The 15,231-nt window shown below is 54.7% G+C and overlaps 3 protein-coding genes across 13 annotated transcripts in view; 1 reads left to right on the forward strand and 2 right to left on the reverse strand.

Annotated features, from left to right (window-relative positions):
* The window catches only part of Fbxo6 (F-box protein 6), a 7,041-nt gene extending 5,786 nt beyond the window's left edge, over positions 1 to 1,255 (reverse strand). Inside the window, exon 1 of one of the 4 annotated variants that reach the window (XM_021159861.2) lies at positions 1,129 to 1,255. The gene's annotated coding sequence lies outside the window, so the exon portion shown is untranslated. The other 3 variants (XM_021159862.1, XM_021159863.2, XM_021159860.2) reach the window with 3 other exon arrangements.
* Positions 1,256 to 1,892: 637 nt separating this feature from the next.
* LOC110292328 (F-box only protein 44) lies at positions 1,893 to 8,905 on the reverse strand. Of its 6 annotated transcripts, XR_003836477.1 has the most exons (7): positions 8,547 to 8,905; positions 7,358 to 7,644; positions 5,583 to 5,709; positions 5,398 to 5,493; positions 5,150 to 5,285; positions 3,202 to 3,348; positions 1,893 to 2,723 (listed from the first exon to the last, which is right to left on the reverse strand). XR_003836477.1 is itself a non-coding variant. In XM_021159611.1 (6 exons), exons 2-6 carry the CDS (start codon positions 7,620 to 7,622, stop codon positions 2,580 to 2,582), a joined length of 768 nt encoding a protein of 255 aa, XP_021015270.1. In that variant the 5' UTR covers positions 7,623 to 7,644; positions 8,547 to 8,905; the 3' UTR covers positions 1,893 to 2,579. The 6 variants fall into 6 exon arrangements, 5 of the variants coding, with proteins under 5 accessions (XP_021015270.1, XP_021015271.1, XP_021015272.1 ...); XM_021159611.1 differs by lacking the exon at positions 3,202 to 3,348; XM_021159612.2 differs by lacking the exons at positions 3,202 to 3,348; positions 8,547 to 8,905 and adding an exon at positions 8,325 to 8,408.
* Fbxo2 (F-box protein 2) lies at positions 8,379 to 15,011 on the forward strand. 3 transcript variants are annotated; one of them, XM_029476613.1, is made up of 7 exons: positions 8,379 to 8,394; positions 9,486 to 9,517; positions 12,680 to 13,060; positions 13,431 to 13,560; positions 13,634 to 13,729; positions 14,244 to 14,373; positions 14,565 to 15,002. In XM_029476613.1, the coding sequence occupies exons 2-7, from the start codon at positions 9,496 to 9,498 to the stop codon at positions 14,697 to 14,699; spliced, it is 894 nt and encodes a 297-aa protein (XP_029332473.1). In that variant the 5' UTR covers positions 8,379 to 8,394; positions 9,486 to 9,495; the 3' UTR covers positions 14,700 to 15,002. The 3 variants fall into 3 exon arrangements, with proteins under 3 accessions (XP_029332473.1, XP_021016644.1, XP_029332472.1); XM_021160985.2 differs by lacking the exon at positions 8,379 to 8,394 and adding an exon at positions 9,074 to 9,118; XM_029476612.1 differs by lacking the exon at positions 8,379 to 8,394 and having other exon boundaries at positions 9,384 to 9,517; positions 14,565 to 15,011.
* Positions 15,012 to 15,231: the final 220 nt, after the last annotated feature.

Raw genomic sequence — 15,231 nt, forward strand, 5'->3', positions numbered from 1 at the left:
GTGGTGGTGCACGCCTTTAATCCCAGCACTCGGGAGGCAGAGGCAGGCGGATTTCTGAGTTCGAGGCCAGCCTGGTCTACAAAGTGAGTTCCAGGACGGCCAGGGCTACACAGAGAAACCCTGTCTCGAAAAACCAAAAAAACAAACAAAAAAGATTAAAAAAAAAAAAGAAAGAAAAAAGAAAAGCCCAAACAACAAACCTGAGTGGAGGCACACCCTCACAGTCCCAGATACTCGGTGGAAAGTTTGAACTTTTTGTCCCAACCTAATCAATTTAGCTCGTCTCAAAATACAAAGTAAAAGTAAATAAGACTGGCAATGACTCATTTAGTAGGACTGTGAACTTCCAGGCAGGAGGAACAGGAATGTCTCCCCCTCAAGGCTGGGGGGGGGGGGGAGGAGGGGGAGAGGTGCTGCCCGGTGGTAGCATGCTTATCTAATACTTGGGAGGCCCTGGGCTCCATCCTAAGGAAAGGACAACCAACAACAATCTTTACTTAAACTATGCGCATTAAAAGATGTCGGCAACTCCTAAAAGCTGCCTACACGGGTGAGTCACTGTGTCCCGAGTGAGGGTCCCCCCCTGCCGTGGCCCTGATGGCTTTCCACTCCAGTATCACTCTCACCCCAAAACCAAGCCACCTTGCCAGGGAGACTACAGTGCCCCTGGTGTGCCTTAGGGGGTAAAATCCACACCAGGCTGCGTCTGGGTCACGAGCGGACGTCCTACCCTAGCGCCTGAAGCCCGGCGTCCCAAGGAGAGGCGGTGTCGCCACTGTCCGGGACCCTCGCGTGCCTACAGCAGGCCCGGCGTCCCCGCGTCCCGGCGCCGGACTCGAGAGCACCTGCCGCACCCCTCCCAAGTCTCCCCACGACCGCGTGACCTGCGCCCGGCCCCACCCTCCCGCCGGCCACCCGCGGTCCCCGCTGCCCAGCGGCCGCGACCTGGGCACGGGGGAAGGGGGGCCTCAGCTCTCCAGGGCCTTGGGCCTGGACCTCGGCGACCCGGTCCTCTGTCACCTCGCCCCGCCCCGTCTTCCCACTGGCGTCACGCACCGACCAGCGGGCCTTCCGCGTCGGTGCGAAGATGGTGAGCTCGGAGCTCTAGGATCCCCCCCCCCCCCCCACCAAGCTGCTGCTCCACCGGCCGGGCTTCCCCGGCTTCCGTCTCCCCCTCCAGGCGACAAGCGGTTCAGCAGCTTGCTCCCACCTCGGGCCTGCTTCCTCCTCCAGTGAAGGAAGCTCTACTTAGAATCTAGTCCCTACCAGACAGGCGATTGGATCTGCCCCACCCATGGGGAGGGGCAGAGTTGTACCTCCTCTGGCTTTGGTTTTTGGTTTTGTTTTCTTGAGACTAAGTCTATTTATCCAGGAGCTCACTCTGTAGACCAGGCTGGCCTTGAACACACAAGAGATCCACTAGCGTCTGCCTCCTGAGGCTGGGATTAAATGCCTGAGCCATCACCCGGTGTCCAACCTCTTTCCGGGTTTCTCTGAGGATTCTGGTCCTAGTGAAAATTAACTCACAAAGCATTTATCAAGTGCAAGCGGAGGACAGCTCAAGGGGAGGTCAAGGCAGGTGGCTGTGAACTCTGGCCCATCCTAGCTTACCCCATCTGTTCTATTTTGGAGTGAGATAATTAACTTTGACAAGCATTGTGCATCTGTTGTGTGCTGGGATCAACCAAAAATCAGTAAAGTTCTGGTCAAGGTGACTGCAGAGCCTGGCATGAACCCCTTGGATTGCATTCCCGGGCATGAGGGCTATAGGGCTGAGGGCTCTGCCCCTTAAGCTGGGGGATGCCATGGCCACACTCCTGAAATGCTCAACCCCTCTTTATAGCATAGACTGCACATGAACCAACCCTCCCCTCCAAAAGCCGCAGTGCACACAGAGGCTGGAAACATTTTATTTGGCTATGTAACAGGATGGATGGAGTGGTGCTGGGGTCAAGGGGGTAGTGTATGAATTGACGCTCCCACCGATGGGGCTGGGGCATCTTCAAGCCACAGAGAACTTGGCTAGGTCCATCCTACCTCTCATCTGGCCTCTCATCCGGAGTCTTCTGGTGAGTCCTGCACTCATTGGTAGGATGACAAGGACAGTCTGATCCTACCTATCTGGTACCAGGCCTGACTTTAAAGCCAAAGCAGAGAGTGTACAGCAGCTGACCACAAGGCTAAGGACTGGCCAGCAGAGCTTTCTATCCTAGATCTGCCTTATGACATCATTAAAGGCAGCCCCCAAGCCTGTCAGATATGTTGTCTGTCCCTGCTCTCAGGGCCCTTGAGGAGAACAAGGAGAGAGGTCAGGGGTAGAAACAGGTCTAGGCAAGCATGAGAAGTATGGAAACCTGTTGTATCTGCCTAACCTCAGACACTGCACCCTTAGAGGGGCAGCTTTGCTGGGGGTGCTAGAGAAGAGGGTGGCCCAGACATTAGAAACTCCACACAGAGGCAGCTGGGGGCAAAGGCTAACAATGAGGTCTGGGAGTTTCTGACTTCTACCTCCCCTTCCCAAGCTGGCCCTTTCTGACTGTTTACTAATTAGGGCTCTGAGGACTGGGGCTCAGGAGGCATCAGGGCAGCGGGGGCCCGATGGTGATGCTGCTGTTTGTGACTCTCGGGCCGTACCAGCCGGCCCAGTAGTGAGTGTCCACGCCTCCGTGCTGAAACCAGATGTAGCGGACGCCGGGCGGATAGTTGGAGAATGTGTGTGAAACCTGAGGCAGGGGCAGACAGAGGGGAGCAGTCAGGTCTACTCTGTAAGATCTGTCTCCAAAAACAAACTCTGGGGGACTGGAGAGATGACTTCATATCTAGGAGCATTGACTGCTCTTGTAGAGGACCAGGGTTCCATTTTCAGCACCTGCAGGGCAGTTTACAACCATATGTAACTTCAGTTCCAGAAGAGCTGAAGCCCTCTTCTGACCTTCTAGGCACACAGGAAAAACCACTTATATGCGTAAAATAAAAATAAATCTTTTTCAAGAAGAACAGAGGAACAGAGCTGGGGTTGGGGGGAGATTTATCAAAAGTGCTTCATTCCCGGCACCATGATGGTACACACACCTTTCATCCTAGCATTCAGGAGGTGAAGGCCGGAGGGTCAGAAGTTCAAGGTCATCCCTGGCTACATAGGACCTTAGAGGGACCCTATCAGAAAACAACAGAAGAGCTGTAGTTCAGTAAAGTACTTGCCCTGTATTGCGACACACACACAGCCCTATGTTCAGTCCTGAGACCACATAAACCAGGCAGGGTGGGGGTTAGAGGCAGGAGGAGCAGGGGCTCAAGGCGTCTTCTGCTATGTAGCAAGCTGGGGGCCAGCCTGGGCTACATAAGACCCTGTATCAGAAAATTGAAACAAGAAATAAAAATTAAATTAAGCAAAAAAAAAAAAAAAAAAAAAAAAAAAACAAAAAACAAAAAACCACATTATTCAGCCTAGATCCAACTCACCCCAGGGAAGTTGATACAGTGACAACAAGTCACTGATACAGTGTCAACAAGTCACTGATCAACTGGCAACTAGGTCCTGTCTGTTGCTTCAATAGGGCTCACTTATTGTCTGAAGCTGCTTTCCCACAGCAGCAGCAGCAGCAGCAGAGCTGAGAGGCTAGTCCTGTGTATTAATCAGGGCTCTCTAGAGTCACAGAATTTATGGGTAGTCTCTATATAGTAAGGGAATTTGTTGGTGATTTACAGTCTGTAGTCCAACTCCCAACAATGGTCAGCAGCAGCTGTGAATGGAAGTCCAAGGATCTAGCAGTTGCTCAGTCCCACAAGGCAAACAGGTGAAAAATAGACACCTTCCTTCTTCCAATGTCCTTATATAGGCCTCCAGCAGAAGGTGTGGCCCAGATTAAAGGTATGTACCACGATGCCTGGATCTGGGACTTGCTTGTCCCAGGCTGACCTTGAACTCAGAGGTCTCCTTGCCTCAGTCTCCAGGGATTAAAGGCATGGATTTCCTCCCTTGAGCCTAAACTTCCCATGGCCACTCTGTCTCAAGGTTTCCATGCTATGACCCAGGTCAGAAACTTGTATGTCCCAGCCTCAAGATCTGGATCACTGGTGAGCCTTCCAATTCTGGATTGTAGTTCATTCCAGACACAGTCGAGTTAAAGACCAGACCAGGAATAACCACTAGATCCTGTGATGGGAAGGTTGGAGCTGTGGGTATGTTTGTTTATGCAAACCACTTTATGCAGTACCCACTTCTTCCAGAAGGTGGCCCAGGAGCTGGAGTTGCGAGGCCCAAATGTTTTATTTATTTGTTTGCGATTTATTTAAGATTTCTTTTATGTACGTGAGTACACTGTCACTGTCTTCAGACGTACCAGAAGAGGGCGTCAGATCTCATTACGGATGGTTGTGGTTGCTGGGAATTGAACTCAGGACCTCTGGAAGAACTATAGATCAGGCTGGTCTTGAATTTAGAGATCTACCTAGGATTTAGAAAATCCTAGAGCTGGGATTAAAGGTGTGTCCCACCACTGCTCAGCTGTCCTTGAACGTTTTTATTTTATTTTTCTGTGATACTGGAGTTGAGCCAGCACATGCTAGGCAGGCACTCTGCCATTGAATGCTATCTTCAGCCTTTTTTTTCACTGTTTCTAATTTTGAGACAGGGTCTCCCTAGGTTGCCAAGGTAGTTAGCCCTCACCCATTGCTGCTTCAGTTTCCCAATACTGGGCACTTCGGGTTACACACCTTTAGTTTATTACATGTGTATGAATATTTTGCCAGTATGTATGTGTATATACTATGCATGTGCTTGGTACCTGCAAAAGACTGAAGAGGGGATTTGAATCCCTTGGAACTGGAGTTACAGGTGGTTGTGAGCCACCATATGGGTGGTATGATTTGAACCTGGCTCCTCTGAAGGAGCAAAAGTATTGTGAACTATTGAGGGCAGTCTTTAGGCCCAGATACTTACTTACTTTTTAGCACTGGGGATGGAACACAGGGCTCTGTGTATGCTAGCTAGGCAATTGGTGCACCATGGAGGCATCCTTTCTGGGAATTGCTTTTGGGCTGGGGCTCTCTCTGTCTCCTGACTCTGTTGTCTAAGCTGGAAGCTTACTCCTATTCTTCTACTAAAGCAAGCGAGGCCCAGGTTCCCATGGGGTCCTTGCCCACATACCTCCCTCCACTTGGCATCGCTTTTCTGCTGAATCATCACTGGGTCCGGCTGGAAGGTTCCCAGTGGTGCGTGGGCTGACGACAGGAGTTGGACGCACAGCTGGTACTTGGACCCGCAGTCTGGCCTGGCTGCAAACCTGCAGATAAAGAGAAGGAAGGGCCCTGTGAAGACCTGGGAGATAGGGGGCAGGGCAGGGGTGGGGTGCCTGGGCAGCAGGCCCCCCCCCAGACCCTCGCCCCAGCACTCACCAGTCCTTGACCTCGATGTCCGGCCGGGTAGTGTCCATCAGCTCCTCCCAATACCCTTCAGCCTTGAGGTCCACCACCTGGGACTTGAGGCAGGTGCTGGGGGAGGGGGAGGAGGGGCTGAAGTTCAGCACTGGACCCGGATGTTAAGACACGCGCTCCCCCCACTCCAAGGCCCTATATCTTACTAATAGGAAGTCACGAAGTATTTCTTGACCTGGTCATTGGGGAATTCCTTTCGCTGGTCCTTGGAGAGATCCTCCACCTTCCATTCATCGCCTCCGTTCACATCCAGGCTCCAGAACTCAAATCCCTCTGTGGAGAGAGCAGAGTCTACCATGCAGGAGGCCCCTCAGGACAGCGTCTCGGAGCATCCCTGCCTCCTACTCAGAGATGGGACCTCTAAGTTGCCCTCCAGCCCGTGTGTTGTAGGTAGCACACTGGATGCTTCTGTGTGCCATGAGTGTAGGTAAGAGACACTCCATTGAGCATCCTGGATGACCGGACTCCCTCTCTAATGGAGAACGTTCTGGCAGACAGACTTGAATCTCATTCAACTCCAGTAGCAATGGGCTGTGTGGCTATAGACATGTTACTCTCCTTCTCTGAGCCTTGATCCCTTTGCCAGCTACCATCAAGCATAGAGGTTAAATTGTGGTTGCATACACCTGCCATCCCAGCAGGCTGAGGCAGGAGAATTGCAGTGAGTTCAAGGCTACAGAGTGAGTACCAGTCTAGGCTACAGAGTGAGTACCAGGCCACACAGGGCAATATAGCAAGACTCTGTCTCAAAAACAACAAGGTCAGCAAATGCCTCACAGGTAAAGAAAGGTCCTTGCCCCCAAGCCTGATGGCCTGAGGTATCTGAGGATCCCATACGGAGAAACCGGACTTTCACAAGTTGTCCTCTGACTTCCACATGTGTGCAGCAGCATGCACAGCTCCCCCACCACACGACCTAACACATAAATAAATGTTGAGAGGAAAGGCTCTGGGGGGCTTTCTGCAGAGTGCCATAATATCTTAGGTTTGGGGGCTATACATTTTTCTATTTTTATAATCCTTTAAAAAGTTAACTCAGCTGGGCATTGGTGGCGCACGCCTTTAATCCCAGCACTCGGGAGGCAGAGGTAGGCGGATTTCTGAATTCGAGGCCAGCCTGGTCTACACAGAGAGTTCCAGGACAGCCAGGGCTACACAGAGAAACCCTGTCTCGAAAAAACAAAAACAAACAAACAAAAAAAGGTACTAAAATGTTAACTCAGATGGGCAGAGACAGGAGGGTCTCTACCAGTCCAACAAGGTCAGCTTGGGGTGGGGGTGGAGCGGCGGGCGGGCAGGGAGGGGTGGGTCTGGGCTGCCCAGACTAACACCCGCACCACTTTTCTTGATGTTTGACCATGTGACAGGAGACATGGTCCTTTCTATATTGTAGCTCATTCTCAGGCTACAGCACAGCCTGGGCTTCAGGGCATCCAGATGACCAGAAGATAATCTGTTCTTGAACCAGAATGCGAGGGAGACTTCATGGCTCCTTCATCCATGGGCAAGGCCCCTTCTGGAACAGTCTGTAGGTCTAACCTGGGGTCTGTGAGGCCTCATTTCTTTTCCTAGGATTCATGATCCTCGTGCCCCAGTCTCCTGAGTGGTGGGATTACAGGTATCAGCACCATTACCAACTAAGGGTAACTGGTTTGCTTTGAGACAGAACCTCATGTAGCCCAGACTAGCCTGTAACAGATGGCCTTCAACTCCCTATCTTCTTGTGTAGTGTGTGTGTGTACCTTGACCTCAGTCTACCTATTTGAAAAGTGGGTGCGTCAGTAGTCCCTGCATCTAAGAATTATTTTGAGAGGAATAAAGGCCATAATATAGCCAAAGGGCTCACAGCCAGTGTTTAGGACGCATACTGTGGTCACCTAATAGAGCACGTGTCCTGTTGAGGCATACTCTCCGCACCCACCTTCAGCACAAGGGTTGTGAAGGAGGTTCCTCTGGAGGCTGCGCAGGAAGTAGAAGATCTTCCAGTCTGCCACAGGCTGGTCCCAGTCCTCGGTGATGAAGCCCTCTTGAAGGCACTTGCGCTTCCAGAGTGTAACCAGGTCAATGAGGTCTCTCCAGAGGCTGCAGACGGGTCGGCAGCGCAGCAGCAGCTGGCGAGCCGGGATGTGGATGAACAATTCCAGAAGGATGTTCTCTGGCAGCTCGTTGATGTTGCCTACTGCCATGGTGGCGTCTCCTAGCCCGCTCCTGTGGGTATTGGAGAGCCGTGCTATACACCAAGCCTTCTCCCTGGCGAGTGGCAATCCCAGCACCCAGGGATAGAGAGATTCCCAACTCTGCCACAGAGTTGCTGTGCTGTTCTCACCTTCTGTTTCCACAGTAAACGGGACGAGGGGCGGGGGCATGGTAGTTCCCTCCAGGGTCACCAGAAGCTCAAGGTTCATGGGCCGGGGAGTTGCTTAATAAACCATGAGATCTGATTTCCCCCAACCCGGGCACCTAAGAACAGCCTCTAAGGACGCCCAGGGACCTTCCCAAGGTCACACAAACAGCAGAGGAGGGGAGGCAGCCCCGGCCCTCACTGAAGGTAGAGCCAGCCATTTTCAATAGGCCAGCAGTCTTTTAAGAGGAGGGTAACAATGGGAGGCCTTGTGAGCCCTCCAGCTTGCCACTCTTCATTTCCTCCCCACCCCCCACACGGGGAAAGGGACAGAGATGATGATCGGGGGTTATCACTGGCCCTCAGGACCGGTCACGGAGTACAAAGGGCTCAGTGACGTTCTTAAGATCTCAGAGAATATGACCCGTTTACCTGAGCCTGAGGAAAGATGTACAGTGGAAAAGAGCCTTCCTATCTCCCTCCCGCACCCCGCCCCGCACCCCTCCCCTGCAGTCTCCCATTTATGCGTGGCTCTAAAACGGGCTACCTTGCTCAAGACCAGATTCAGATCTCTGAGCACCGATGGCGTCCATAGCCCAGTTCTTCGAAGCCTCACAGTACGGGGGGGGGGGGGGGGGCAAAGCCTGAGGCTTGGGCCTTAAAGGCGCTAGGCCCTCAGAATCGCAGAGCGCGCGCCCCTCCTCCCCGCTAGGTCTCTGCCCACTGCGTCTCAGTCCCCGAACTGGCGCGCTCCCCCTCCCGCAGTCACCTGCTATCCGTCGCGCTGAGCGATCCTGCCAGGCCGTGGGGCTGTATAGCCCGAGCCTGCGTGGCCCGGAATGCAGACCTGCCTATTGCCCGCCAAACGTCTCCTTGCTGGGGCGCTCACTGCTCCCCTCCTTCTGTCACCTGCTCTTAGCGGGGTTACGCGTTGGAGAACAGCGGAGAACAGCACCCAAGACACAGCCCCGCCTACTACTCATCAGACCCCGCCCCATCCCCATCCCACAACACTGGCCCCTCTCCCTCCCCATTCTCCTTGTCAACTACATTTGGTCGCGCTGCGCCAAACCCTTGGATCCTGGGGGTGAGCCATACGGGCCAATGGAGGCCCGGGGTGCGACCCGCCCACTGTTTGTCAGACCACGCCCCACGCCCCACCCCATTTTCTCCGTCACCAGATTTTAGTCCGGCTGCCCCACAACGCTGGGTACTGGAACTGCGCCTTTCTGCCAGAGTTGGTTCACGATGCGGCCCCGCCTACTGCCCTCAAGGCCCCGCCCACCATTCCTTCAGGCCCCGCCTCACCCGCTAACTTCCCGGACTCGCCCCCATCACAGCGTAGGAAAATTACCTGGGGGGTTGGGGAGGAGGACGGCTCCGATACCCTCAACTCCACTGGGCTCGGCGCCAGCACCCTCTCCTCCCTAGTAGTCCGACTCCATATGCCCTGCAGTCATCCTCCAGGCACACTTGGAGCCCACCCATTCTGTAGCTGTCCCTGCCCCTCTCCAGTCCCTGGCTCCTCCCTGAAGCCGCACCTTGGGTTACGGGGGGTGGGGTGGGGGGGTGCAGGCTCCCAGCCCTTAGCCGGGGGCCAGAGGCGGGGCGCACGGGGCCTTTAAGAGGCGCGGCGGCGCGGGCCCGGCTGACGCGGGCAGCTCCAGGACTCGCCACCCGCAGCGCTCAGGCTCTTCTCTCTTGACAGCACCGCAGCGATGGATGGAGATGGTGATCCAGGTATCCGCTGCTGGCCCCGCTAGATACAGACCCGGGAGACAGGGCGGACCAGCGCCGCAGAAGGCGCTCAAACTTTCGCGCCAGGAAAACCCTAGAGACAGTCTAGGGAGCAGGTTTCTGCCTGATGTCGTGATATGGAGGGAGGAGGACGCCTGGGTCTCCAAAATGGCATCGGAAGACTCTGGCATCTCAGGCTCCAGACTTCCTGGGGTTTGAGAGCCGGGTTCTTGCAAGCTTTTGCTTCCATGAACTTCTTCCATTTGCTAGCACTGCCCTCCCTGCCTCTTGAGCCTCGGGAGTCCCCGCGGGGTCCTAGGGTTTACAAACTTCATCCTGCATCCATCCTAGCTTCATGAGGGACTTCCTTCTCTGGAGGGGCCGTCTTGTATTGGAGTAGCGGGCTGTTCCGTGGGAACCAGGCTAGGGGTGAGGAAGGCTGCTTTTGGCAGAAGCTCTGGGTCCTCAAGGATTGTCCAGTCATCTTTTCTGGCACCAAAGACCCCACCCCTTCTGCCCTCCGGCTCCCTGCTGGGCCTGTAGGGGTTTGCTTGCTGAGTCAGACTGGGTAGCAGACCTGCCTGCCTTGACCCTTATCCCTTCCTCACTAACTATGCTCAGCTCGGAGTGCTCACTCTTTAGGGGAGGTGAGGGAACAGAGGTGGCCAGTCTTCCCTCCATCCCTGACCCCTCCCCCCTACTCCCAAGTCCTCACTCTCAGTCGGTGCCCAGCTTCAACATCATCCACAGGGCCCCAGAATAGGCTCCCGTTTTCTTCCTGGTCCCAGGAAGTCCCCGGGCTCAGGGGCCCAATCCAGGTGAGTGAGTCAGCTTAGGGTCAGCATCCAGGGCTAGATAACTTTCCTACAGCAACAATGTGGCAAGTTGTGTGCAAGGGAGCAGGTGAGGGGGGGCTGTAATCTAATCTGGGGCCTCAATGCCAGGCCTAGGGGCCAGGGGAGAGGACTGGGTGAGGTACACCTTTCCGGGGAGCATCAGGTATCTGCTGGGGCCAGGGCAGGGTTGGGTGATGGTAGAGAGGTGAGGACGTTGGGCCCAGCTCTCCAGAGCTGTTGGAAGCAGGATGGACAATTGTTTTTCCTTCTGCCTGATGATGTCCTGTGGTGGAACCTGGAAGAAATGCTAGGACTCTCTGAACCCGTTTTCTCATTGCCAATGGAGGAGTAAACCCCTACATATGAAAATGTGACCAAAACACATTAGAAATGCAGGGAAAGTGCTCTGTGTGTGTGTGTGTGTGTGTGTGTGTGTGTGTGTGTGTGTGTGTGTGTGTACGATTCACCATGGCTGATGGAGGACTCACTGTGTGCTCTAAAGAGAGAGGGGAAAGCCTGATTCAGCTTTCCAGTGTCTGACAGTGTAGGTGCTATTGACTGCATCACCTTAGAAGAGGTTTAGGGAACAGGCCACCTGTCCCTCCCCTGCCCCAGGCCTGCTCCCTTAGTCCCTTGGCTTCTTGAGGTCAGACCAGTCTTCAGGGACTCAGAGAGATAGCCTCCATTACGCAGGGTGGCTGGGTCCCCTCCCCACTGGCCCTCTCTCCTTTAGAGATACTGCGCACTCAGTGTCTGCTTACTCAAGGCTTCTTTGGTGGCCCAGATGAGGCGGGCTGAGATCCAAGAGATACACAGCTGCCCACACCAGCCTGGGTATTTGGTGGGCTGACCTTGAGAACCCAGCCTGGGAGGCAGTGCTTTCTGTCCTGTCTCCCAGTCCTCACTGTGGAGTCAGGCGTCCCCACTGGCTTAGCAAGAGTGGATGTCCCCATTGCTTTGCTCCTTTTTGGGGAGGGGATGAATTTCAGTATAAAACTGACGGTCTGACACAAGGATGACTCCATTTCACAGATGAGGAAACTGAGGGTGAGGGATGGGAAAAGGGGAGGAAGACTCTTCCCAAGTCACCTAGTACCTCTCTTTGTCTGTTTCCCTTTCCCATTGGCTGGCTGGGGCTAGCTGGACCTTGAGCCCATTTTCCTCACCCAGAGCCCTTGAGTGTCCCTTTTCCTAACACTGCCAGTGGGACCTACACTAAATCACTTCATATTCACAGCTGAGCATCCACAGTATCCAAACCAAGGTCAGATTGTCAATTCAACCAGTTAAAAAAAAATATTCTATGTATATGAGTACACCATTGCTCTCGTCAGACACACCAGAAGAGGGCATCAGACCCATTACAGATGGTTGTGAGCCATCATGTGGTTGCTGGAAATTGAACTCAGGATCTCTGGAAGAGCCGTCGGTGCTCTTAACCACTGAGCCATCTCTCCAGTCCTCAACCAATTCTTTTGGTGGCTGGTAAAGCTGGCTTCTGTGTTGGACTGAAAGGATTCAAACACAGACTCCCAACTGCTTATACGGTGTGTGATTCTGGACCTTGTCACCTTTCTGTCCCTCCGTGAAGCAGACTTGGGCCCAGCCTGAAGGAGATGGGTTGAGAATTGAGGGAGTAATTCCAAGGCTCAGAGCAGTATCTTGCTCATGATAAACACTGTTAAAATTCAGTAGCTCCTGACTCTACAAGGGACGAAAGTGGTGTCTCCCAGGCCACATCCTTGAGGTCAGTCCATTGTACACAAAGGTTGCTATCAAACAACCAGAGCAAGTACAGAGGCTAGGATACCCTTGAATGCCTGTGACCCTCATGCTGTGAGAGGGTATGCTAAAGGTAGATCCAGGAAGGCTTCCCGGAGGCAGCGAGGGACCCAGAGGTCTGGGAGGGTCCTTAGGAGAACTAACCCATCATTAATTATGTATCCCTGTGAATGTCTACTAGCCCTGCAGGGGGAAGCAACAGTTGAAACAATTCTGGCTTAGCAGGAGTATTTGTGGCTCCTCCCTGGACACAGTTTAGGACTACAGAACTTGTATGTGTGTGTGTGTGTGTGTGTGTGTGTGTGTGTGTGTGTGAGAGAGAGAGAGAGAGAGAGAGAGAGAGAGAGAGAGAGATTGAGATTCTACTCTTTCTGGAACTCAGTATCCCATGTTGCCCTCACACTCGCAGAGATGTGCTTGTCTCTGCCTCGAGTGCCAGCAAGTCCGGGTTAAGAACCTCTGGCCCCCTGCTGTGGTTTACTCAAAGTGGGACGTGGAGTGGTACAGTTTGGAAGTCACAGCTTTCCCTTACTCTCCCGGTCCGCAGAGAGTGTGAGCCACCCCGAAGAAGCGAGCCCAGAGGAGCAGCCAGAGGAGGCGGGCGCCGAGGCGAGTGCGGAGGAGGAGCAGCTCCGGGAGGCGGCGGAGGAGGAAGAGGCGGAGGCCGTGGAGTACCTGGCGGAGCTGCCTGAGCCGCTGCTGCTGCGCGTGCTGGCCGAGCTGCCAGCTACGGAGCTGGTGCAGGCCTGCCGCCTGGTGTGCCTGCGCTGGAAGGAGCTGGTGGACAGCGCCCCACTGTGGCTGCTCAAGTGCCAGCAGGAGGGGCTGGTGCCCGAGGGCAGCGCTGATGAGGAGCGGGACCACTGGCAACAGTTCTACTTTCTGAGCAAGAGGAGGCACAACCTGCTGCGCAACCCGTGTGGGGAAGGTGAGGGCCGCATAATTGGATACCCACCGTCCCTTCTAGAAAACAGCCCTCGGCGCCAGCCCGCTTCAAGGTTAAATGAGATGAAGCGCTTGGTGCACTCTGTGTAGCCCAGAGCATCCCTCTGATCCCTGGGGAGTCTCTTCCCAAGGCATCCACTCTCAGTGAACAGGGGCGGGACAGATCCTGTGGACACTGGGTCTGGGGTTGGAGTGAGGAAGTGCCTACATTTCCGTCGCTCATTCTGTGCCCCCTGAGACCTTGAGAAAGGACCCATGCCACTCTGCCTCTCACTGCCAGGGCAAAAGTCAGCCCTGCCGCAGCCTCAAGCGAGGGGCTGTGTGACCAGGGTGGGGCTGTCGTATCCCTACAGAGGACTTGGAGGGCTGGAGCGACGTGGAGCACGGTGGGGACGGCTGGAGGGTGGAGGAACTGCCCGGAGACAATGGGGTGGAATTTACCCAAGATGACAGCGTTAAGAAATACTTCGCCTCCTCCTTCGAGTAAGGAGAAGGGGCAAGGGGGAGAGGGAGGGGAAAGCGGGGGCCCACCGAGTCCTGACGCCTGTTTCCCCAGGTGGTGTCGCAAAGCGCAGGTCATTGATCTGCAGGCAGAAGGCTACTGGGAGGAGCTACTGGACACCACCCAGCCCGCCATCGTGGTGAAGGACTGGTGAGCAGCTGTTGGGGAGGGTTCGGGACTGGAGGGGAAGGGGAAATGGTGGTGGTGGTGGAGGGATTAGTCCTTTGCCACACTTTCAGTGTTGTTGCCACGTGGAACACGGGTCTGCAAGGGTTGGCAACCGGTGGAAAGCTATTCCTGCCTTGAGTTTAAAATGTTAGCAAATGGGTGTGCACTTTCTCGTGTTTAAAAGGCAAGAATACTACTAATAAATTAAGGCTTGCTTACCCCCTACATGTACACACACACACACACACACACACACACACACACACACACACACATTTGTGTCCCTCCTAGGATGGCTTTGGTTCCAAGGTTGGGTCTGGTTCACTTTGAGTTTGGCTCTGGGGGACCAGTCTCCTCTTCTCTGTTTCTTTATCTGTGAAATGGGGACACTGGGCGGGGGGCACTTGCCCGGCAGGGATGCTGGGCTAGTCAGAAGAGATTTCTGGCAGAGTGAGGCTCTCAGCAGGTGAGGTCTGTACCTCGCACTCCCCTGCAGGTACTCGGGTCGCACGGATGCGGGCAGCCTGTATGAGCTCACTGTGAGGCTGCTGTCGGAGTACGAAGATGTGCTGTCAGAATTCACTACAGGACCGGTGGCTGTGCCAGAGGACGGCAGTTGGATGGAGGTGATCCAGATGGACCGAGGGAGCAGGGTGGGGATATCCCGGGTAGAGCTTGTGGAAACTCCGTCCCCAGCTTGTGGAGCCTGTGCAAGTAGAACACACAATTACAGCTGGGGTCAGGCTGCTGCGCTCAAGTGGGATGGCAAGGACAGCCTTAGACCCCTGAGGCTGACGCGATATCCTTTCACCCCCAGATCTCCCACACCTTCACCGACTACGGGCCAGGTGTCCGCTTCGTCCGCTTTGAACACGGAGGGCAGGACTCGGTCTACTGGAAGGGCTGGTTCGGGGCCCGGGTGACCAACAGTAGCGTGTGGGTGGAACCCTGAACGACCTCCCCTACCCCCACCATCCGCCCTCTAAGGCAGAATTCTGGGGTAGAAAGGCCTTAATTTAGTTGGTAGCATCCTCACCTGCCTCGCCCACGCCTTGCACCTGCCTCTCTCCCGCCCCTTCCTTCAGTCTGGTCCAGAGGAAAGAAGGACTTGTTGCTTTACTGTGCTTTCATTTGCATCTCCACGGGCAGTCGCTTCTAGAATGTACGATCCGAGGGGGTATGGGGCTGCTGCTGGATCCTGCGCTCCTAGCATTGTGCCTGCCTCAAAGTGGGCACTCAATAAATATTTGTCCAAAGAATGCAACAATGGACACACAGATGAATGGACATCTCCCCCACCCCATCGTGCTCGGTCTCCCCAGGGCCCCTGGCCCGGCCTGGAAAAGTACTTGGTGGCCGTCCAGCTGCTCGGGTTTCCAGGGGCTCTTGGGTTGGTGTGGGGCCAGCTGGGCCTGGGCAGGCCAGCGGACAAAGGCTTGGATTGTGAGTCTAAGGAGGGGCTGGCTGAGCCTGGCGCCTGAGGA

The sequence above is a fragment of the Mus caroli genome, chromosome 4 (genome assembly GCF_900094665.2).
Source record: "Mus caroli chromosome 4, CAROLI_EIJ_v1.1, whole genome shotgun sequence".
Classification (NCBI taxonomy): domain Eukaryota; kingdom Metazoa; phylum Chordata; class Mammalia; order Rodentia; family Muridae; genus Mus; species Mus caroli.